The sequence below is a fragment of the Micropterus dolomieu genome, linkage group LG13, assembly GCF_021292245.1.
Source record: "Micropterus dolomieu isolate WLL.071019.BEF.003 ecotype Adirondacks linkage group LG13, ASM2129224v1, whole genome shotgun sequence".
Taxonomy (NCBI): domain Eukaryota; kingdom Metazoa; phylum Chordata; class Actinopteri; order Centrarchiformes; family Centrarchidae; genus Micropterus; species Micropterus dolomieu.
This window is the reverse complement of record NC_060162.1, coordinates 21524712-21549627: the sequence shown is the minus strand read 5'-3', so window position 1 is coordinate 21549627 and position 24916 is coordinate 21524712. Positions and strand designations below refer to the sequence as shown.

The 24916-nt window shown below is 41.5% G+C and overlaps 1 protein-coding gene across 3 annotated transcripts in view; it reads left to right on the top strand.

Moving 5' to 3' along the window:
* Positions 1 to 24916, top strand: part of LOC123981542 (protein unc-13 homolog B-like) — a 76473-nt gene that overhangs the window by 34214 nt on the left and 17343 nt on the right. The window contains exons 1-11 of one of the 3 annotated variants that reach the window (XM_046066428.1): positions 7921 to 7990; positions 16237 to 18537; positions 18807 to 18829; positions 19719 to 19765; positions 19982 to 20060; positions 20335 to 20340; positions 20969 to 21043; positions 22003 to 22222; positions 22502 to 22729; positions 22851 to 22992; positions 23248 to 23417. In XM_046066428.1, coding sequence (XP_045922384.1) covers positions 16305 to 18537; positions 18807 to 18829; positions 19719 to 19765; positions 19982 to 20060; positions 20335 to 20340; positions 20969 to 21043; positions 22003 to 22222; positions 22502 to 22729; positions 22851 to 22992; positions 23248 to 23417 — 3223 coding nt within the window. In that variant the 5' untranslated portion in view covers positions 7921 to 7990; positions 16237 to 16304. Of the gene's footprint in view, positions 1 to 7498; positions 7793 to 7899; positions 7991 to 16236; positions 18538 to 18806; positions 18830 to 19718; positions 19766 to 19981; positions 20061 to 20334; positions 20341 to 20968; positions 21044 to 22002; positions 22223 to 22501; positions 22730 to 22850; positions 22993 to 23247; positions 23418 to 24916 lie in introns of those variants that run through there. The other 2 variants (XM_046066430.1, XM_046066429.1) reach the window with 2 other exon arrangements.

The following is a 24916-nucleotide window of genomic DNA, read 5'->3' as shown; positions in this document are numbered from 1 at the left end:
GAAGACTTGGGAAACATGGAATATTTACCAAATGAGGAGGGTGCTTTGAACTTAACTACTAAACAGAGTAATGCAAAGTTTGGAAAATGGCACTCGTTTAATGATGGTAGCACTTACAGCTTGAATGGAGTTTCATATCATGAAGGTTATTACGAGGAGACTGCGCCAAGCTTATCTTATTCGGCTAACTGGCAATATGGAATGGATAATGCATGCCGACCAAATGTTCATAATGGTGGCATGATCCATCAGAGTCAGTTTAATTTGAATAGACCTGTAGATTCAAATTGTCCTCCAAGTACCACAACTGATAGAGAAGACTCCCTGTACCTCGAAGACACTGAATGGTATCAGCAGTGGCTTGCACTTTTGGAGCAAGGAATGTGGTGGCCAGCAGAAGATGGTGATTGTGGCTACTTTGTTTACACAGATCATGAGTACATTTATGCCTTGCTTACAGATGCAGCAGGTGAATATGTGTATGCGTGTGCCCCTGAAGGCGAGTCTTTAGATGGTTTTCCCAGTGCTTGGCTGTATAATGAAATGGTTTTAGTCTGTGGCTTTAAAATTCCACTTTACAATGAGGATGAGCTTATTTGGCTACCTGGTCAAGATCAAAGTAATTCACAACTTCTTAATGCCCCCCTGGATTTGTCTGCTGCTTATAGAAAAGGAAATCAGATCATGAATTTAAATCTTGAGCAGTTCTCACAAATGTTTGAAAATTCTTTTCTGTCACAAGCGCAACAAGGTGTAGATTTGACATCTTACAGAATAAACAAGGTCAGGATGGATCCAAGACAGCCCAGTTATATATATGAAGACCAGTGCAAAGATGTTATTGACCTTTCCTGTCGTAATAAAGACCACATTGGCCCGTATTGGAATAACCAGGAAATGAAGACATTTCTTGCTCAAAAGGTTTCTGTTTCCCTGAACTCTACTCCTACTGTGAATTCAAATCAGCAGCTACTTTATAACTGTTATGAACCTAGCCAACGGCGGCGTTCATCCACTGGGGTTACAGTGAAGCATGTAGATGATGTATTGGAGGAAGAATGGAGGAAGAGAGTGTCTCCAGGAGAAGTACAACCTAATCGTCAAGTCAAAAAGATTTCTTCCCTCATTTCCTCTTTTGTGGGCAAAACATCACAGGTGGAATACAATAATACTAGCAAATCCTCCGGTGATCAAGCTTCTGATAAAAATTCAAAGAACGTTCTCTCAGCAGGTTTCCAAAATCTGAAGTCAAAGATCATCAAAGAAGAAACTACTGCTGTTGTGACTCAGCCAGAAAGTGTTAAACAACAAATGCAGAGGCCAGCTACCATGCAGCAAAGAATTTTGCCCACAGTACCAACAACTGCTCATGTGACTCACCCCCCAATACAATCACATACAACTTCACAGAAACCGAGACTGTCACGTCAGACTACCATGACACAACAAGAAACCCCACCACCACAACCCAATGTCACAGTGCCTTTAGGATTAAAAGAATCTCTTAATAAATCTGGTCCACAAAGACAATTTACAGCTGATAAGTCAATGGATATACCAGTGGAGAAACCATCTGAACAACCACAGGCAGGCTTCATGAACTTTCTGAAATCTGCAGTAGGAATAGAAGAACCAAAGCCAGATCCCCAGAAATTTTCTCAGACATCTTCCAATCAACAGAGCAAAACTGGTAGCACTTCTTCCTTACCAGACAGTGCTCCTGCAAATAAAGAGGCTACAGGAGTTTCAAATCTCTTTGGATCAGTAAGCAGCCTATTTAATACTGAACCCTCCCCACCACAGCAAATGAAACCTAGTGTTACAGAGGGTTCACTGACATCAGCATCTAGACCTAAGAGTATACAGAGACAACAAACAATGGATCAAAGTGGTACCCCTCGGCCCGCACAGAACCAACCCCCAAACAAAAGTATATCCCAAGAATTTCCTCCCAAGTCTTCCACAGGCCCTGCTACAAGTAGATCAGAAACTATGCCACCTACACAACAGACAAAACATGAAACGGGAACTAAACCATCTGGTGGACTGTTTGGATTTTCAATTGGAGAAATGCTGGCGGGATCAACAGCATCTTCCCAATCTGGACCCACACCTGCACCAGCTACAGCTCCACAAGAAGAATCACTGGGTAAAAGTATATTCTCACTGTTTAGTGGGCCAAATCCTCCGCAGGCTGCACCTAAAACCGGGCCCTTGCCTCACACACATCCAACTAGTGCAGCACCACAACCTCCCCAACAGGAATCACTTGGTACAAGTATATTATCACTGTTTAGTGGACCAAATCCTCCGCAGGCTGCACCTAAAACCGGGCCCTTGCCTCACACACATCCAACTAGCGCAGCCCCACAACCTCCCCAACAGGAATCACTTGGTACAAGTTTATTATCAATGTTTGGCGGATCAAGTCCTCCTCAACCACCTCCTCAAACCAAGCCTGCTGCTGAGGTACCACAACAGAGAACTGTTCCTCCAAAAGATCCCCCAAATACAGGATTCCTTTCCATGTTTGGTGGTCCCAACACGCAACAGTCTCAATCCCAAACAGGATCTCCTCTAGGGGGATTTCTGCCTGGGTCATCAAGTACAACTGAAAGCCCAATGAAGGGACTGTTGTCAATGTTTAGTGATCCCAGTCCTCCACAGACTCAACCACCAACGTCACCATCTCAACAAAGAGTAGCTCAATCGCAAACTCAACGACAAGGGGAACCTCAAACACAATCTAAACCACAAACACAGCCTCAAGCACAAGGGCAGCCAGTCACCTCTGTTCTTGGGGGGATATTTGGTGGCTTGTCTTCCTCTAGTGAAAGTCCAAGAAAAGCTTTGTTCTCCATGTTTAGTGGTCCCAGTGCTCCTCAGACACCAGGAGCTGGTGGAAGTGCAAATATGTCTACTTCCACAGAGACTGCAGGACCCAAAGAACCTGCAAAGAGTATACTCTCTGTTTTTAATGATGTGTCACCTCCACAGCAGACTCCCAGTTCATCATCTGCTATTGTTAGCAATATTAAAGAGCCACCAACTACTAATTTCCAACAAGGTTCTTCTCAAATGACATCTGTTTCCATTAGCCATGTCCCAGAGACAGCAGGTACCAGAGAAATATCAAGTGAAGTGTCTGTTGGGCCATCCACTGATACTACTATAGATACCACACTGGGTCCCACAATTAAAAGCACTGCTATTGCTTTGAAGGAACCGAATTCAGAATGTGTCACAGTGCAAAAGGAAACAAGCATAGAAGGTGTACCCCAGGATCCTGCTCCCTCTAAAGATCCACCAACTTCCGGACTTCTGTCAACGATCAGTGGATTAGGCTCACAGGCTCCATCCTCACAAGCTGGATTCATTTCAGACAGTCCAGGAAAAGGTTTGCTTTCATTATTTTCTGGGCCCAGCACTGTAAGTCCTTCACCCACAGGGTCTGCACCTGGACCATCAGGTCCCAATGACCCACCAGCCAAAGGCTTGTTCTCTGTGTTGGGAGGTTCTGCCCCTCAGCCCTCTTCTCAGCCTGGAAGTTCTATATTAGGGGCAATGTTTGGAGGCTCTTCACCCCAAACAGCTTCTCAAACGGGGGGATCATTCCTAGGTGGTTTATTTGGAGGTTCTGCTCCCCACGCTGCTCCTCAAAGTGGTCCCGCCAAGATTGGAGGCCCTGCTCCTCAGACAGCAGAACCTCAGGCAGGGGCATCCTTACTTGGAGGGTTATTTGGCGGATCTGGTCCCCAGGCTGCTGGATCACAGACTGGAGGGTCTATTTTGGGTGGGATTTTCGGAGGATCAGCAGCTTCAACTACAGCACCTCAGACTATTGGGTCCTTTGGTGGAATGTTTGGTGGGGCAACCTACCAAACTTCAACATCCTCAAATAGTAGTTCTAAATTTGAAGGTATTTTGGGGGGATCATCATCTCAAACAGTTACTGCACAGACTGGTGCATCTAATCTGGGTAACATTTTACCTGGAGCTTCTGCTCCTAATAAGACACCTGATAAAAGTTTGCTTTCAATGCTTGGAGGATCTGCTGCACCTGCAACTCCCACTGCAGTAGCTACTCCAAATCAACCAAATGATTACGGCAAACCTGCTCTAGCTGGTCCTGAAACGTCTCTAATCGACACTGCTACTACAAGCAAAGAGCAGACAGAAACACTGCAGCGACCTGACAGTTCAGTTCAGTGTCTCGAGGTAAGCTTAGCCAAAACTCATGGCAATGCCATCAAAGAAGTTCATCACCAAGATGCCACAAAGCCAGCTGGTTTAGTTGATGATATTCAGTCTAAACAATCTGAAAATTGTGAACAAGAAAAAACACCTGCTAGACCAGAGCTTGTGAGTGGTCAGTCGAGTCAAGATACAATACCACCTAAAGTAGAAGAGGAAACACTAGCTGCTCAGTCAGCAAGTGCTGTGGTCGAGGGACCTCAAAAGCTTCCAGAGCAAGAGAAATCTGTTGGTGACTCGTCTGCAGATACAGTTACAGGCTTTATGTCCTCCCTTTTCAAACCAACAGTTGCTCCCACTGAAGGACCTCAGCAACAGCAGAAGAGCTCACTTTTTGGTCTTGGAGGAACAGCACCCCAAAGTGCTACCGTTCCGCCTGGAGCATCACAATTAGGAGGAATTTTTGGAGGGCCTAACACAGAGACCGCAGCTCCCCAGACAGGGCTGTCATTACTAGGAGGTTTATTCAAGGGGTCTGCTCCTCAGTCTGGTTCTCAAACCACTGCCCCTGCCACTGGAGGGTCAATATTAGGTGGGATGTTTGGAGGAGGATCCACTGCCAAGTCTGTAGGTCCCCAGACTGGTGGATCATTACTAGGTGGGATGTTTGGAGGATCTACGGCAACAGCACAGCCTGGTGGTTCTTTACTTGGAGGAATGTTTGGAGGAGTCCCTGCTCAGACTGCAGGATCACAGACTGGAACATCAATACTTGGGGGTATAGGCGGGTCTTTATTTGGTGGTATGGGACAACCACCTAAGCCATCTGAACCAATGCCAGCTGAGCCCAAGCCAACGCCTGGTACTGCTCCACCATCACAGATTAAGAATGATAGTTCGCCACCAAAAGTATCTCCATCTGACACTGAGACTAGCCCAAATAAAATAGTGGACTCAAATCTACCAGATAACGATCAAGTAAAACCTGGCTGCCTAACAAGTAATAGTGCCATGGAGTCTGAGGCTGCTTGTCCAGAAACCTCTGCTGTAACAAGTGATTCAATAAGCACTGCATGTGACCTCACTCATCAGATAGATAACACTGAAAAAGAAAGGTTAGCTGTTGAGGGAGAGGTGATACAGGAGAAGCCTGTGGTCATTAAAGAAGACCCTGAGAGTAAAGAAAGTGACAAATCAGCCCCACCTGATACCCAAGAAACAAATAGTAATATAGCTCCTCCAGCTAATCAGTTGCCCAACAATGCAGAGCCACCTCAAGCTAAGTCTCTGTTTGGTTTTATATCGACACAGAGTGATACGGGAAAGTCTTTTGGATCCCTGTTTTCACCAACAATGCCGTCAGCTGCTCTGTCAATGCCTCAAACAGAAGGAGGCAGTGGTCTGTTTTCAGGATTAAAAACACTTTCTGGAGGCCTGTTTCAAGAGGAAAAACATGTTGCTGGAAAACAACAGCCACCCACCACATCATTATTTGGAACAAAAATAAGTTTTCCTTGGCAGGCAGAGCCACCCAAGCCACAAGCTGTCCCAGTTATAACATCTCAACCCAAAACTAACAGCACGCCAACAAGTGATCAAACACATACTGTACAACAAAAAGTTGCAACATCTGATGCCCAAAAAACTGAATCGGTAGGTTCCACAGATGATATAACAAACACCCAGATTTGCATCTCCACTCCTGAAGTAGACCCTTCAGCATCCCTAACCCCCAAGGAGAAGGAAAGGCTTGTAGAAACATACCCTCCTGCAGGTCCTATCTCTGGAGTGCAGCTGGACAACCAGTCCCAGAAGGATCTATTGAATGCAAAAAGGCTAGTAGAAGCATAATAAATGGCATTCTCCTTCACCATTTATGATGCATTGACAGCTTGAAAAAATGTATTCCCTGTCCAGCTCTGCAATCCATCTCACTAGTTTAATTTAATATTTAGCGTGAGAGTATGTTCTATGTGTGCGTGTGTATTCTTTGATATGGGTATTTTGTGTGCAGCATTTACATAATTTTGCATGTCATTGCAAAACAGAATTCCAAAACAAAATTTACATATTTATATAATAATGGGCAATTCACAAGTGAATGTACTTAATCATTCATTAATTCAATAAAGAGGGATACTTTCTTGTGCTACTCCTCTCATAGTTTGAGACTGATTTATGGATTGCCTGAACTTAAATGATGTTAATTTTGATTATTGTCATCATAGTTCTGCACTTACAAATGAGGTAAAGTAATATCTTCTGCAAATGCATATGTCTCAGCAACTGTTTTTGAACTATTCTTCTCTTTTTAGTTTGTCAAGAGGCATATTTATCAAATCAAATATAAGCATGACTACATGCAACATTATAAATAATGTAAATTTTGTTTAAGCATGGAATTCTGATTTTTGTTGTGTATTATTTGATATGGTGAAAATTATTTAGAATTGTTGATCTATTTTTGGAAATAAAATATTGTAAATCCTTACCATTTAACCAAGAAATTCAAATGATACAAATGTAGCTAATCTGCCCCTAAAAATGAAATGAAATCGGTTATTTTATTTTATTAAAAGGTACAATTTAAAAAACATAGATCAACTCTGCATATTTTACTGTCCACGTTCATCTGTACTTCATCCCCCTTGCCCTTCATAAGCTTACTAACCATCGTACACTGTATCTGTTCTGTCTTGTGGACAAGTGAAAGGGAAAACATTGGCAATAAAATATGCAGATGTAATAGTAGTTGAGAAATATACACTTTTTTAGTAAGGACTAGTAGTTACTGGGGATTATATACCTCACATCACAAAATAGAGCATACTCTTGTGTGCCATTTCTAATTGGAAATGCAACTCTATTGTAGAAAAAGAATGCGGTGTATAATGCACATGCTAACACATTGATACAATTTTCATTATTTTTCAACATGCAACAGCCTCCATGCAAGGTTGGGTATCTTTTGAGGGCATGATGTGGTGTGTGTATGCTATACCAATGAAAATTGGTAGAGGTTATCAATAAAAGTAGACATTTACTAAATAGTTACATAGTGTTTTCAAATAATTCTTAGTAGATGGGTGGGGTTTATTACAACCCAAAAATGATTGTTTCATGTGCATTGACACTATTTCTAAAATAAAGAAGTACTTAAAATGTTCCATGTAACAATCCCCACGTATCTAACCTTGGCTAGAGGAAAAATGTAAACCACAAAAATGTTTAGAAATAGTTTTTCACCCAATTAAAAAAAATATTCTGATTGAATATTTTCCTGACTCCTCTCTCACCATTTTAGTCCAGTGGAAAGTAGTCGCTTTGGGTCATCAGGAAACCTGAGCCAGACCAGCTCCCAGCTTAGTGAGACTGGCCAGGAGAGCACTGGAGGGTCAGAACTGGAGGAGTCCTACCATTCCTACCACAGTACCGGCTTTCAGCCCTCCATCAATGGTCAGCGACGCACCAATGGACATCTTCCCACCAACAGACACTCTACTTTCAGTGAGAAGGATATACATAGGATGTCCCCTGAAGTAGGACGAGGCCTGAAAAATGACACACAATCAGAGAGAGGTTCTTCTAAACTTCAAAGGTATGGTTTTGCTCAGAATTCTACTCAGTTTTGTATGTGCTATGATGTAGGTGCATGGGAACTGAGAGATCTTTCTGCCATTCTACTCTTAAATCCATGTAACTCAGGTTCCACGATGAAGGGGTGCCATTACCCTTTTCCCCATCCAGAGTTCGTTGGTTGAAGGCCATCAATAAAGTCAGGGTTCAGCTCCGGGAGGTAGGCAGTGTTTCACTTCACCAAGATCTGTTATCTCTCACTTCTGAAGACTGACTTTCTTACCATCTTCTTTCCTACCCTACCACACATACACAAAGATTACACATAATACATGCACATATAAACACTCACAATTCTTTGAAAACGGTTGAGTTTGACCTCTTTGGTTGTTTAATATAATGCACTAAAATGTATTAGATTAATATTAAAGCTGCAGCTGTATGCCCATATGGTTACACTCATTCATTCTTGGGAGCTGTGGAGTACACAGACAGACTTTTGAACATTGGCTATTTAAGGATTCAGTGCCTTATCAAAGGCACCCCAGAGAGAATTTTCAAGTTAAAGAGGTGGTATTATGCTCATTTTCAGGTTCAAAATCTTAATTAGGGGTTGTACCAGAACAGGTTTCCATGGTTTAATTTTCAAAAAACACCATATTTTTCTCATACTGCACATTGCTGCAGCTCAACTTTTCACCCTATGTGTTGTACGCTCCGCTCTTGAGCTACAGAGTGATGCATCTTACTTGTACAAAATCTTTGTTGGGAGTTGCACATGCGCAGTTCCCAGGTAAAGACTACTTGCCAATCAGAAGCAGAGAAGGGCGGGTCGCAAGAAACAAGGAAGTGTGATCCAAATCAAAGCTGCTTCAGACTGTGAGCGTAACCTAGCAGATGGTATAAGTTGCTCACAAGTCCACAACCACACATCATTGTTCCACATCTTACCTTAAACCACTACAAAAGTCACCATATTTCAACTCAATTTTACATAAAAATTGGCCAAACAATTTGAACGTTTGCTCAGTAGCTTTCACATCGGGTGTAACATTAGCTTTATAGCTATAACTTTAGCTGTGTTAGCCAATGTTTACAACAACTCCGCACTTGTCACCAACAGTCTGTGAAGTTACATTGCCGTGTTTATTTTAAATATAATTCACAACCAATAAAGCATACTTTCAGGTACTGATTGTGAATTTCCAGGCCCAAACAGAGTCGGAGTTGCATCGTCTTTTAGGACTAAACGTTGAACTGTAGCCGGTGTTCCGACGATCTATGCTGCCTTGCCGAAAAATGCTACCATAGCACAAATCGATAGACTCAACTCTACTTGTCCCTGCTCCGTTTTCCATTGCAGATAGCACCCAGAGATGGTACGTAGCTTGTTGTCATAGTGATGCCACACACAACTGCCGTGACGTAATGTTCAATGTGACACACACACCAGCGATCCACACAGCTTTCTCTTCAACGTTTCCTCAAAATGTAAAGACAGATAAGCGGCATGAAAACCTTCCAGCTGTGTTTCCTCTGCCGTTGTTGCTGCAGCGGTCTATGTGACGGTGGGAGCAGAGGGCTCTGTGAGCGGGCGGCTAGCCGGCCTTACACGCTCCTCCCGCGGTTGGTACAGGCTTCCCCCGCAGCAGAGCTCCTCAACACCAGAAATATTCAAACTCATTTTTGTTCCGCCATCACTTCTCGTAAAACTGTCAATATTCGAAATCTACACAGCTGATTTCTCACCTCAAAACTTTTCAGAAGTGGATTTAGTGATGAAATTCCATACGAAAATGTAAAATATAAAACTTTCTGTTGCTGGCCTCTGTCTGGCACATGCAATGATGATGCAGTGAATAGTGCAGTCTGTCGTGTTTTAACGTTACATTTTAGTATCCCTCAGCTCGCTTGGAACCTCGATGGAGGTGAAACTAAAAAAAGTACCTGGAAGCAGGTACAGGTACTATATTTCTACAATGGAAACCCAAACAAAGGCGAGTTGAGCCAAAGGGCCTCTGCTCAGACTAGCTTGGTTTGAGGGCATGCCTGACCCCGCTAGCCGCTTGGCAAGCTTTGTGACGCGTTTTCATTGTGACGTCACAAGTAAAGGAAGTGAAGGGCTGGACTACAAACGAGCTGTTTTCAAGCGGTCAGAGCAGAGCTTTCTGTGGGAGATGGGAACTCCCTTTGGGCTTTTTCACTTTGCAAACCTGTTACATGCACAAAAAAGAGATATAACTCGATAAAGGATAGGGGAAAAGCCAAAAAGCATAATACCACCTCTTTAAGGGGGAGATTATTTGAGTCAACACTTTTTTTTTTTTAAGGAAATGCTTGATGAACAAAGATCTTAAAGGTGCTGTAGAATGGTAAACCGTATTTCCCTTGGCATAGTTGAGTAAAAAGAGTTCGGTGCATGTAACTGACATACCGTGAGCCTCAATCTCCAATGTTTCTCCTTCATATGTAAATCTCGCGCACCCAAAATACTCCCTAAAGAAGTTCAAATTCCTAACCGCTAGCTGTTGCTAACAGTAGCTCCTGTTATCAGCTGGCTCTGAACCAGCGGCCCAAAGCTTCTGTAGTAATGTTAGACGTGTAAACACCAACACATCTTGGGAGCATCAAGCATCCAATCCGTGCAGAATCAGCAACAGGAGGGCTAGCTTCCTGTCCTGGGCATGACAAAAATAATGGGGTGTTTATTTGTGCCAGAGTTTTAACAATCTAATATGTGGGAAGGATATAAGGGATAAATAGGTGGAGCAATTACATCATCAGAGTAGTTTAACTTCTAAAAAATTTCACATTTGTGTGTACAGTATCATTTTCAGACAAAGTTATTGACTACATGAGTAATATGTGATAGTCTGTACCATATGGAGCCCCTACTTTATCTGAAAAATACAGATTTAGGCAATGATTTGTCAGCACATCTAATGTCCTTATCATAAAAAGCTATGTCAAGTCATATTTGGCTTTTGGTGTCCAAATCAGAAGCCACAGAGCCTCATATTAAACCACTGTAAGGCTACTACATCTGGATACAAACACTGGAGAATTGGTATCCAGTGCATCTCAAAAGACGACCATGTACTGTAAATGATGGCTGATTGAAGACATGAATATCAATGGATAGCAAGGTGAAAGCTGTCTAAGTGCAATTTATGACAGGAGGAAGGGAAACACCTAAGACACAAATCTAAAAGCTGAGAAGACTGAAAGTAATGAATTACAGTTGATGGTTAATATGCCTAACAGTATAACAGTGACCAGCATAATAGGAGTGCTAATCCTAATGCCCTCACATGCTTGCTTACATTCAGTTCAGTTTCAATATTTATATTTGACATGACTGGGCTGCAATCTTTACAAAAATTCCATTTTCTTTACAATTTTCCATTAATAAGGCAATGATGTAAATAAGCACAGGGAATCCATTGCTAACAAATATGTTTATCAGGAGTCTTACAAATATCAGCAACTGGCAGAAGTGGAAACAGAAAAAGAGTCAATGAGACTGAAGGCTGGCAGTCTTACAGCCTCAGATTAGCTTTGTGCTAGAATACACTGCCAGAGGACACAAGGAGAGAGAGCAGAGAAAGCATGCAAGAGGGTGGGAGGGAAGTAGGGATGGCTACTTAACCGAGGGTGAACTGCTGTGTGATCGTGGTCTACCACTGTCACGCTTGCCGTTCCAGTGCTAGAAATGAGGGATTCAGCACTTCTACGTTAGTTCAAGAAGATCTGCTGGTTTGATTGCGGCAAAGCAAGATATTCTGTAATACATCTGGGTATACATTTTCAAGAAAGACTGAGATATTACTCTTACTGATCTACTCAGCCACCTTTCATGCGGATTTAATGGATCTTGCAAGGTGATATCTACAGGTTGTTCGTAATTATAATTTTTTCTTAAAAGGTAAGGCTTACATTTTAATATGTATTTCTGTCCTTCTATGCACTTAGTCTTTGCTTTGTGTAGACTCTGAGTAAATACATGTAATACATGGGAATACATGTGTATGAAGGTTTTTTTATCAGTACTCAGTTGTTCAAAGCTAATGTCATTCTTTGATAAGAAGTCCGCTTCAAAACTTCAAAAGCAATTTTTTTTTATCCAGGCCACAGACCATTTAGTAAGGAGAGAAAAGAGATTGCTGCAGGCTATTACTATGACTGGCCTAGAAAACCTAACCCTAACCAGACCCTCAACCTTTCTTAATCCTGGACAGTTAATTGGTAAATCACTGACTATTAGAGTGCACACATCAGCCATTGGATCATTGCTGTGCCAGTCATCCCTCAGAAGTGCAGTAAATGTTTTTTTTTTAATTATATATCAGAATCACTTTTATTGCCAGGTATGAGTACACGAATGCGAAATTTGACTTTGGATTGTACATTGCTCACAGTGTGCTTACTCATACAAAAATACAAAATCACAATAATTAAAATAAAATACAATAAATATGTAATGCGTTATGCAACAAATGTAATAAGCCTGTTGTTCCTGTTCATATTTATTTTTGAAAAGTTTTTAATTAAGTCATCGGAAATGACATTTATTTAGATATGTAGATATTTTAATTGGAGGCATAATTCATTTAATTAATTTCAGATTACATATATGTGATATGCTCATTAGCTTCATTTCAAATTCAGTAGTGATACGAAAACATATTCTGATTGGCTAGATTTTGTCTAACCTGTATCAGGCTAACACACACCTTCAGTGCTCAAGTCCTTATTGGGAGCTCCAGTCCAGGGATGGGTTATTGTAGTTAGAAACTATACACACTCTGGGATAATTTACTTAATGGAATAGGGAATCCACTTACCAAAATCTTAACAAAAACAGTGGAGGAAAATACCTATAAATCAGCATGCACCCTTCTTAATCCATAGTATGAGGCAGTTAAAAAAACACGGTGTGTGTGTGTGTGTGTGTGTGTGTGTGTGTGTGTGTTGTAATTAAAACCTCTGTGCGAGTTTCATTTTAAGAGCTGTAGCCCCATTTTTTTGTTGTAGAGAGAGAGCGATAAAAGAAACGATAATAATAATTTTATTTATTTTACAATAATAATAATGTTATATTATAAACATGGTGTTGAATAGTTAATTCAGTTAAAAGTATCAATAAATTCCTGATATTGGATTCTCTAATTTCCTGATATGATTATCTACCTGATGATGCTCAGTGGTGAAGATGATATCATTGAGCTCTAATACATACTAAGAATAAATTAGAGTGCGGCTCGGGCTGCATAGCAGCTTGCCTACCCTGATTACACATGCGGGCAATGCACCTTGTAAATTATTAGTATACAGCTTGTATAACAGTGTAAATTTGCTGTCCCCTCAAAATCACATCACACAGCAATTAATGTCTAAACCGCTGGCAAGAAAAGTGAGGACACTTCTAAAGGCTCGTGGAGACTACACGACTTTCAGCGTCGGCCGATGGCCGTGCCGTTCACACTACACAACTTGTCGTCTTGTGACGGGAGTCTTGAAGTCGTTGTGGCGTTCACACTATGTGACTGATCGGTGACGAGGGGTCACAGACTACACGAGCTGACAACGACTCTGTCACCCGACGCTGGTCTCCAAACCACATTTTGTCAAGAAAACACATGAAATGCTGGAAGGGAGTAAAAAGGGTTTTGGAGTGAAAAAGTAACTGCCTGCTCTTCTAGCTTCCTGCTCTCATTGGCTAGATGTGGATGTCGAGTTGGCCAGCTCCTTCAGATATTTGGCATGCTAGATATTTGGCAGACGTTGGCGATGTGGTGATGATGTGTCGGGGAGCCGTTTTGACGTGTCGTTGAGTAGTTCACACATAACGACTGGCGACCGCCGACCGCCTGCTGATTTACTCCCGATCTTAGCCTGACAGTCGCTGAGCGGCAAATCGAGCTAAAAATCATGTAGTGTGAACTAGGCTTAAGTGAAAATGTCCAAATTGGGCCCAAGTAGCCTCCCTGGTGTCATGTGACTCATTAGTGTTACAAGGTCTCAGGTGTGAATGGGGAGCAGGTGTGTTAAATTTGGTCCCTCATACTGGTCACTGGAAGTTCAACATGGCACCTCATGGCAAAGAACTCTCTGTGGATCTGAAAAAAAGAATGGTTGTGCTAAAAGACGGCCTAGGCTATAAGAAGATTGCCAAGACCCTGAAACTGAGCTGACCATACAGCGGTTCAACAGGACAGGTTCCACTCAGAACAGGCCTCGCCATGGTCGATCAAAGAAGTTCAGTGCACGTCATTTCCGCACATTATCTTAGGGAAATAGACGAATGAGTGCTGCCAGCATTGCTGCAGAGATTGAAGGCATAGGGGGGCAGCCTGTCAGTACTCAGACCATACACTGCACACTGCATCAAATTGGTCTACATGGCTGTTGTCCCAGAAGGATGCCTCTTCTAGATGATGATGCCTGCAAACAGTTTGCTGAAGACAGACAAGGATTACTGGAGCCATGCCCTGTGGTCTGATGAGACCAAGATAAACTTATTTGGTTCAGATGGTGTCAAGCATCAGACCTAAACTTAGTGAGCATCTGTGGGGCATCATCAAATACAAGGTGGAGGAGCGCAAGGTCTCTAACATCCGCCAGCACTGTGATGTTGTCATGGAGGAGAGGAAGAGGACTCCAGTGGCAACCTGGTGAACTCCATGCCCAAGAGGGTTAAGGCAGTTCTGGGAAATATTGGTGGCCACACAAAATATTGACGCTTTGGGCCCAATTTGTACATTTTCACTTAGGGCTGTACTCACTTCTGTTGCCAGCGGTTTAGACATTAATGGCCGTGTGATGTCTTATTTTGAGGGGACAGCAAATTTACGCTCTTATACAAGCTGTACTCTCACTACATTGTAGGAAAGTGTCATTTCTCCAGTGTTGTCACATGAAAAGATATAATCAAATATTTACAAAAATGTGAGGGATGTACTCACTTTTGTGAGATACTGTATATACATAAAATAAAATTTGTCTTAACGATTGACGATTGTCAAGTCTTCATCTTCATGAACTCTTTAACTCAAGTGCAGCCACTGGTAACTGAACTATTGAGTTGTCATGGTGGAAGAGGATAGCATCCACCGTGAATGCCTTCAGCATTGTCCTCTGGTCAGTGGTTTTTCCCAGCAACGCTAAAGTTCATTCCGCTTCTGCTGCTAGCTGGAATGGCCAAAATGCCCTGAGTGCACCTAGCTCAAATAGGGTAGCCCAGCCAACATGACTGAATCCAACCTGAACCAGTCGGCCAATTATTCAGGCCGATATCTGGCATTTTGATATAATTGGTATCGGCCGATGTCTGCACTCACAAGCCCGTTTAACAAAAGCCGTCCTGCTTTCCAGATATCTGCATCAGCCATAGTAAACCCATATCTGTTGACCACTAATATTCAAATAATTTCTCATCCTGTGCCCTTTCTATTTTGTAAACAAGACCATGTTTAATATCTTTACCAAGCGGATGACCTGCAGAAATACATTTTGATACACATGTTGACTGCACACCTTCCTGGCTTATGTAATGTCATTAGATAGATTTATGTTACACCGAGGTATTCAATAATCCCTCCAGTGTGTACACTGTAGTTGATGGGTCAGAGTTATCAAGCCATGCAGCTGGTATGGGTGTGAAAGAATGACATGGCCTTAAAGGAGAGAATTGACCTGTCATCTAATTACTGAGCTGCCCTTCCAAAGTATCCTAATTACAGACATCTAAGCAGCTGCATGTTGTTCATTCTGCAAGTTGCTACTCTGACTGAGAGGATGTCAGTTAAAGCAATACTGTCTACATTACTGAGTAGCGTTGTCTCTCACAGTGACCTTAAATATCAGTTTAAGATTTTATATGTGCTTAAATGTATTAAACTGACTCTTTCATCTGCAAGTAAAGCAGCAAATTGCATTTTTTTTAAACAAATACATTTAGTACATTGTATAGTTTAATGTAGTTTAAATGTAATTACCTTGTAATCAAGGTGTCAGAAGTTAGAATTATGTTTTTCTCTCAACTTTCTGGTCTGTTGGTCATAAAAATAAAATTCCACTAAATTAAAAAGAAATACGATTAATGATTAAACTATACATTTGCTTCTCTGCTTTTCCATTCCCTTAGTTTAGTTAAAATGAAAAATGTGAATTTGATAACTGAGAAAATGCATTCCTCCTTTTTATGTTGCACAAGTAGCACACAAGTTGCTTCCTCATTTGGTAGTTTAATAATTAAGTCTGGTTGAAATTTTATGGCAGTGACATAGAGAGACACGGCAGACATGGTGAACTACCAACCTAATGAGCAAATACAAATGAGATTCATATTGTAAATGTAATTGACACCCAACAAATACGGATCAGTGCTCCGAGTTTTCACTGCTTTGTCTACAAAATCACTTTTCTTTCGTTTAAAATGTTGGCTTATGCTTACACCACTTTAAGGAGGAGTCACTGAGGCAGTGGTTTGTCCATGTGTGGGAACAGCTGATCAAGAGTGCCACTTCCCAGGGATGTTGCCCAGAGGACACATCAGTGGACAGGATGAACCCTACAAATCAGAGCTACTTTCGCCCAAGAGGGGAGACCTACAGAAGAAGAGATCACAGAGCCCTAAAGTGGGGCAAAGCCTGCGCAGAAAGCTACAGACGTGCCTGCAGGGGCCAGAGGATAACTCCATTCATGACTTGTCATCAGACAACACTACCTGCACCAAAGCTGACCTAAACCCGTCTGGGGAAAGCAGCAGTTCGAATTGCCAGGATGGTATTGGGGCTGTGAAGGATGCTCTACCCGGGCTTATTGAAAGGATTAGAAATGAAGAAGAGAAGGAGGAGATGGAGAATGAGGCGCCAGAAAGAGGGTCTAGTAACATAGTGGAACATATCCTGAAAGAGCTTAAAGGCATTAACAAGATCCAGGAGGAAATTTCTGACCTGAGACAGTATCTAACATCTGTGCGAGGCTCAGTGGATGAAGTATCTTGTTGTGTTGATGCAGTGCTTAGTGAAATAGGTGAGCTGTACTCTGGGGCTTCAGCTGCACCTCATCCTAGTCCTGTTTCTCAAGTATCCCGCATCAGGCGAGGAAGTCTGGGTAGACAAAACGCCATCACATCTCTTCAAGGAAGCGACTCAAGTCCACTGTTAGATAGCAAAGACTGTGGAAAAGATTCAGGATGTATACCATCTTCCAGATCACCCCAAAAATGGCAGGTTGATAGAGTCACTCTTCAATCAGACCATGAATCAGACCAAGAGAACTCAGAGCAGAGTTTAAACATGCACATCTTAGGCCCTAGAAAACATGACCCCTGCTACCTGGAGCTTCATTGTGGTCGTGACTACCAAAGCACCAGCTCTTTGTCATCGTGTTACAGTTCCAACTGTCCAGAAGCAGGCTTTCTTTCTGGTGACACGGAATATGGCAGGTGGCTGTCTGTTGATATGCAGCATAGTATAAGTGGAGAAGGAGGTTGGAGTGAGGAGGACATCTACTCTTGTGCAAACAGTCAAGAAGAGCTAGGGGATTGCCCAGGTGTTTGGGACAGGTGTGCCACAGAGGAGACACAAAGCAGCACACCAGGTCATTCTTCACATAACAGCTCTGAGCATCTCTCATTGCTGTTTGGACACCATTACAACTCTCCTTTGAGTTCTTCCAGTATGGTTGACAGGAGGCCCCCAAGACTACAAACTGAGGAAGAAAACTTGGAGTGCGACTGTTCTGCAAACTGCCCATACTCACGTAGTTCTGGTTACCACACCATGGACGCTTGCGCAAATGAACTTGATAGCGGGCCCTCCAGGAGTCTGAGTTGTTCCACTGTGCTGTTGACAGACTGTGATGATGGTTACCTGGAGCCACATTCGCTGTGCGATGACTGTCCATCGTCTGGTGACACTCTTGATCTGAGCTCTGCAGACAGTTTGGACAGGGAGTGGACAGATCACAGTGTCTCCAGGGATGAAGCAGGAGACTCTTTGTCACAAGAGTCTTCTGAAATAGATCCTGATAGTGCTAAGACCCCCAATGTAGGTTTTGATGTAACAACTTTTAGCAAGGCTGTGCTCACTTTCAGATCAGCTTTGAAAGGGGCTTTGAAAAAGTTGGATGGATCCAACCCTGAAGGTTTGAAAGACAATAGTGGGTCTGAGGCATCTTCATCCCCTGTCAGAAAAGCGAGTGAACCCAAGGACGAGCAGAGCAGTACAGACTATACAGAGGGAGAAATCAGTCTGATAGAGAATCACACCCAATTTGGCACTCCGAAGGAGGAGAGTGAGGCTTCGGTCTATGTGGATTGTTGTGAAACACATGAGAACCTGCCATGCTCCATTAAAGCATCCCCCCATGAAGCAAGCCAGTCTCCCTGCACCTCAACTGAGTATCACTCTGTACAGATTTCACAGGGCAAAGGAGAATGTCCAACAGATGGGGAACTGTCCAACCTTGACTTAACTCCAGACCATTGTCCAGCAAGGCAGGGCGAGAATCCACTGGACCCAGTTCTCAGTACAGACGAGGTGCTGTTAAGTCCAATTAGGGAAAGCCATGTTCCTGATGAGGTAAATCAAGAAAAGTCTATCGACGCCAGTCACAGAGAGCGTATTGCTAATTTCCAGCGCATTCTGAGGGAAAAGAGACAAACCCGACATAGACTGTCCAAATCTGCTCAGGGGTCCCAAGGGTCTCATGGCTCTCGCGGGTCTCAGGGATCCCAATCTCAAGATGAGTTTATCCCAGGTATTTTTAAGGATATTTTCTATGACTTTAATCACTGGCAAGCCCAGTAATAACAGCAAAAAATAATCTCACCGCATGCAATGATCTGATGAAATGTACACAAATAGCATTGAGATTAGATGCATATAGCATTATACAGGTATTAGTAGATTTGTTGTCTCTTTAAATCACAGTCTTGAAAATGTGCTTAAAATAGTTTGCTCAACTACTCTACTACTACTACTACTACGATTTTTTAATCCTTCTGTGATTTATTTTTTTCTTTGCAGAGTGTGGGAGAGAAGATAATCAGGTCACTCAAATAACATTACCTCCATATTTAAGCTACCCTATTTTTTTCTGTTGATTTTGATCGTGGCATAATTGTGTTAATCTTTATCGCCATTACTAGTTGTTGTCAACGGTTGCACTTTGCAAATGGTACAGGTTAACATGGGGGTAGAAATGTAATATTTATTGAAAACTTCATCTTGCTATTCTGGAAAACACATTTGTCCCACCGCTTAAGTTATTCTGTATAATAAGTAGTTGATCATTTGTTTCATTCATGTTAAAGCTTTATGATTCCCCAGTTCTGTTTCTAGTGTTAGTGCAGCTGCTTTATATTTTCCCCCATTTTTTTTCAAATGCCATCAGAAACTTGTGTCAGATACTGTGAGGGTGAACCCCAGAGAGATCTCCAATTTAAACCATCGTCAACCAGTCATCTGTATGCATGTATGTAGAGACACTGATGAAAGACTTTACCTTGAGGAAAAAGTAGAAGAACTTGTGTACATGTGTTGTCTCAGTTTTGGTGGTTTAGTGAAATCCTTTTATCTACTTAAGTTATCTGGGGTGTCTCTAAGCATTAAATGGGCAGTGTTATTTAAACAGATTTTACTTGCATCATGACCTGTAAAATCGAACTTACTCTGTGGTTTTGTATCTGCATAATGTTGGTCCACCATTACATTTCACAAACATCTTTTACAGTTAAAGAGTTCAACATTTTATTTGATCCTGTGTTTTAAAGGCATCGTCACTTTTTATTTGACTTTGCGTGTTCCGTAACATCAGAGAGGTGAAACTCAGCCAAATGCAACTTTCCATTACATCCCTCTTCTCATAATATACTGTGTGAAATGTGTGTCAACCTTTCTAAATCATCAACCTAAATTCTCACATTTTAAATCGTGTAGGTTCGAGATGAAGAACCCAATGCTAGACAGGCTTGGGTCAAACCAGGGTAAGTCAAATATAGTTAACACCTACAATGACTTGGCTTAACACAGTTTTAAATATAATTTCTTCTTAATTAATAACTGAATGAACTACAATACATTTTAATACTAGTTTGACTATAGAAATGTGCCTGTGTTGTGATTACAGTGAAAATGTACTCCTGTGTTATTGTATGTACTGACTTTTAAATCACTTTTATACTATTTTTGTTGGTGTACAGTGGTGGATCTGGTCTGTATGGAATTGACAGCATGCCAGATTTGCGTAAAAAGAAGCCTATCCCCTTGGTCAGCGATGTGGTCAGTACTAACCTGTCATGCCTTTGCTATGCATACTGTATGTCAGATGTCGTCAGATGTCTGTCTCGTTCATTCTTCGTGAGTGCATACCTTTCTGTTTGTGAGACCTCCACAGAAGTCATTCTTTTGCCTTTTGAGCTGAATTTGGGACGAGATTGTTATCAACAAATGGAGACAAATATGAAATCAGTCTGCTAATTTCTCTCTCCCTCCTCTCTTAAACCTGAAACTATTCCCCACAACTCTCTTGAATGCATTCACTCTCCTTGGTCAGGCTATGGTAAGTTAATAGAACCTAGTTGCCACTCCCTTTTCTCCTGAAGTAAAAAATATCAAGTGGGACAAATAAAACAGTAGTTTCCTCAAACATGTATGTCTATAGCATGTGGATCTCTTTGATCGCAAACCTCTTGTTTAATACAAATTAAAACATTTGCATGCATCCTCTTTGTCATGGGTAGCTTTTCTTCCTACTTGATATTATCATTAAAATATATAATCAACAAATCATTCCTCCACCTTTTGGTTCGCATTTTCCTAAACCTGCTGAGCCTTGTACAGACAAATAAAAAAACACATGGATAGAATACAATACTATACTAACACTCCTTTGGCTACTGGTTTTGTTATTGTTTTATGGTGTTGATATTGGGATAACGTTATCCTTTTTAGTATTATCCTCTTCACTTTTTGGTTAAAACTAATAATACTCACATGGGTTAGCTGAATTCATCATTGGAAAAAAATACTGTTATAACCCTACTCACCACCTTACAATGGGCACCTTTTTAACCATACTGACCTTCATCGTTATAGTAATATTTCAAGGTGTGTTTGGTTGTGGGTTGTACATGTGTTTAATAAATGCTAACTTTTTCTTCCTTTGTCCTTTGTCACCTGTTGTTCAGTCTCTCGTCCAAGCAAGGAAGGCAGGGATCGCATCTGCTATGGCTGCACGGTCTTCAATCAAGGATGAGGAGCTTGTGAGTATAACACCATGATGACATCCTCAGTTAACCAATAAAATATTTTCATTTTAAATTTCAGTGCTCATAAAAGGGTAACTTCAGTATTTTTCACCCCGGATGGAGTTTTCCCATGAGTAATTGGGACAACATTTTTTGAAATTGGTCCGGTATTGAGTGAGCGCACTGCAATCTGCAGCAGTGAAACAGGGCTGCAACATAATCTTTGCGGGCAATTGCACCCTGTCAAAGTACATCCACTAAAGTGCTTGTTTTTGCCACTGACAGCTCTGATTGTTATTGTAAGTGTCTGACAACATAATGGAAAGATCCCTACAGAGATGTACCTTTATTTAAAGAGTAGGTTTCTTCTTGTTTATCAAGAAATAGTCCCTATATCACTCTTGTCAAAGCCACCAGACTCCCTTGACAAAAACGTAATTTTACTTGTCTGGTCTATCGCTGCCAAGATCAGTTAGTTTGTGTTCATGTGACTTTGGTGTTTTTAACATTTTAAAACACCAAAGCTATACAATAACACAGACAAACAAAAACAAAGTCACACAATATCACAAACAAACTAACCTACCGAGGCAGCTGTAGACCAGCAACTCCCATGATCTGTGAGGTAAAATTGCTGATTTTGTCAAAGGAGTCTGGTGGCTTTGACGAGAGCGACATACCGACTGTTTCGGGTGAAACGAAAACGATGTTACTCTTTTAAAAAAGGTCTATCTCTGTGGTGATCCTTTCTACTATGTTGTTAGACACTGTAACAATCTAAGCCTGTCACTGGTAAAAACAAGCACTTTAGTGGACGTACTTTGATAGTTCACAATTGCCTGCTATGATTACGTTGCCCATTTTCAAATAAAATGTCCCAATTAGTCCCAAGGACTCAAAAACTTGGGATAATAGGCTCCAGGTTGAGAAACATCCAAATTAAAATAAATAAAATAAAATTCTCCCTTCTGTAGAAAAACCATGTGTACAAGAAGACCCTGCAGGCTCTCATCTACCCCATATCCTGCACTACACCGCATAACTTTGAGGTGTGGACTGCCACTACGCCCACATACTGCTATGAGTGTGAGGGGCTGCTGTGGGGAATAGCCCGCCAAGGCATGCGTTGCACTGAGTGTGGGGTCAAGTGCCACGAGAAGTGCCAAGAGCTGCTGAATGCTGACTGTCTACAGCGTGAGTACTGCCCAGAAAACCTTTAAACCAAGTTGACATGAGTGATCCAGAAATGCTGAGGTAGGCACAAAGGTTCGCGAGTAGTTTGCTGAGGATTGTGAGCAGTTTCACCAAATAGTTGTCAAAACAACTGGTTAAGCATATTTCCTCACATTGACAGGCTTTCATTTTGTTAAGAAAATGTTAAGAGCTTATTTATCTCATTACATGCACTGCTACCAGTGTGACAGCAGGATAGTAATAGATTTGAAGCTGTGTACATTTTTGTTAAACGTTTAGGTGCTGCGGAGAAGAGCTCCAAGCATGGAGCGGAAGACCGAACTCAGAATATTATCATGGCCATGAAGGACAGGATGAAGATAAGGGAAAGAAACAAACCTGAAATCTTTGAACTTATCAGGGAAGTGTATGTCATCAGCAAAGCCATCCATGCGCAGCAGATGAAGACCATCAAGCAGAGTGTACTGGACGGCACCTCAAAGTGGTCAGCCAAGATCACCATCACAGGTATCCCAGTAAATGGATGAATTCAACCACAGCTTAGCATCAATCTTAGCAGTACCATATGTGACACTTGTTAATGCTAATGGTTGTTCCTTGTGTCTTTGTTTCTCTATCATCGCAATAGTGGTTTGTGCCCAAGGACTTCAGGCAAAGGACAAAACAGGATCCAGTGATCCATATGTCACTGTTCAGGTGGGCAAGACCAAGAAGAGAACAAAGACAATTTATGGCAACCTCAATCCTGTCTGGGAGGAGAAGTTCCACTTGTAAGTCACCAAACTTTCTTGGTTGTAAAATGTGTGTATAAATGTGCAAAGTTCCTTCTAATTGTGCGAAGGCCTATAAATAATAGCAGGGCGTACACTAGCCTCGAGCTGTCTGAAGTTTGAACTCTCTTTGCATTCATGCTTGTTCTTGATAAAAACTTTACCAATTCAATTATTTTCCATGAAATTGCATCCTGTACTATACTGTACTTCACTATATATGTTTGTTTTTTTCATTCACTGTTTTTTGGCCAGTGAGTGCCACAATTCCTCAGACCGTATTAAAGTGCGCGTGTGGGACGAGGACGATGACATCAAATCAAGGGTGAAGCAGCGTCTGAAGAGGGAATCTGATGATTTCCTGGGCCAGACAATAATTGAAGTTCGAACGCTGAGCGGAGAAATGGACGTCTGGTACAACCTGGGTCAGTATGCTGCCTTGTTTATGGACATTCTGTACAGCAAGAAGTATACCATCTGTTATACCAGAAGAGGAATGAAGCAGTGGCTGTTTTAGTTGTGTATTTTTAAATGCTAAGCACTTAATGGAACTAGGCTATAAGTCAATCACAAATGCACTCATCACCATTTAGAGGTGCAGATTCTGCACCACCTGTAGAAAGCAAATTAATAGCATTTTATACATAAAAATGTAGACATATTGGTGTCTACATATTTGCCTACAGGCAAAGAAAGTACACAATATAAAAAGTATATAATAACTGCTACAACATTAACTCTTGCAGGCAGTAAGAGTTACGGATCCATTTTTTTCTCCTGGTGGTGTACTGGTGAGAAACACAACCTCTTGGATCCTCATGAAGAGATTACAATATAAACATATTTTATCATGGGGGCTATTAGATCATGAGATGCTACATGTTGTTTCCCATTTACCATGTCTGTGTTGCTTAGTTCTACCTCTGGCTTTATCTCCCCGGCCAGAAACAACCTAGATTTCATTGTACATTACTTTCTCTTAATGAAGGATTGATCTGCTTCTGATGAGGCGTACAGTCTTTCTGTTTGGTGCCAAGAGTTTTGTTTTCAGCAAGTCCAGTCAGTGATTTGTTTGGACCTCATTACCCACGTCTCCTTTGCCTGCAGCCGCTTTTTTGTTATACAGGCAAGAAGTGGCCTCAAGGCCCTTATTGGCCTGCATGACAATACTGGCTTTCCCTGGCAAGTTTATTCTATGAAGTCCCTTTATGCTGTCATTTCAGGGGGGAAAAACTTGTTTCATTATAATCCCCAGAAAAATTCCACTGGGTATGAAGATATTTTCATTAGAATGAAGCCTGCATACAGCCACTATCAGGGCCTGATTGTACACTGGTTATAACCAGCACAAAGTTGTAAAGCTCAAATAAAGGTAGCATGGATTATTTTCAACATACAGACAAACTGCATTATATTTCTGAATTACTTTCTGTCTGTTTCCTAATAAAATCTGTCTCCTGTGTTGTCAAACAGTTTTTTTCCCAGACATCAACTTAATGTTGATCCCTAATCATAACCCAGAAGTTAATTGATAGATTTACCCACCCCAGACATTATCATGTAAAATTGTATTGATCTCTTTAAAGCACCCCTCATCTTTACATTCATGTTACATTTAAGGGAGAGACGTTCAGCTCTTAAGCACAAAGTATCTCTTGTGTCTACTTGACTAAAGTTCTAAAATTAACTTTATTTTCCACTGGGTGAGTATGGCACTGAATATGAATGTGTCTACAGATCTGCTGTTATTTTAATCTTGAGACATCAATTTAAAATCCCTCTGATAATCACATCAATAAAATACTCTTTTCATTAGGAGTTAGACTTCAGAGCAAAATTAATGATCAGTCATATAAGATGCCCAATCTATTTCAACCAACGTTTTCTCTTCTCCATCTCTAGCTTGGTAACTCTAAAGCGCCAC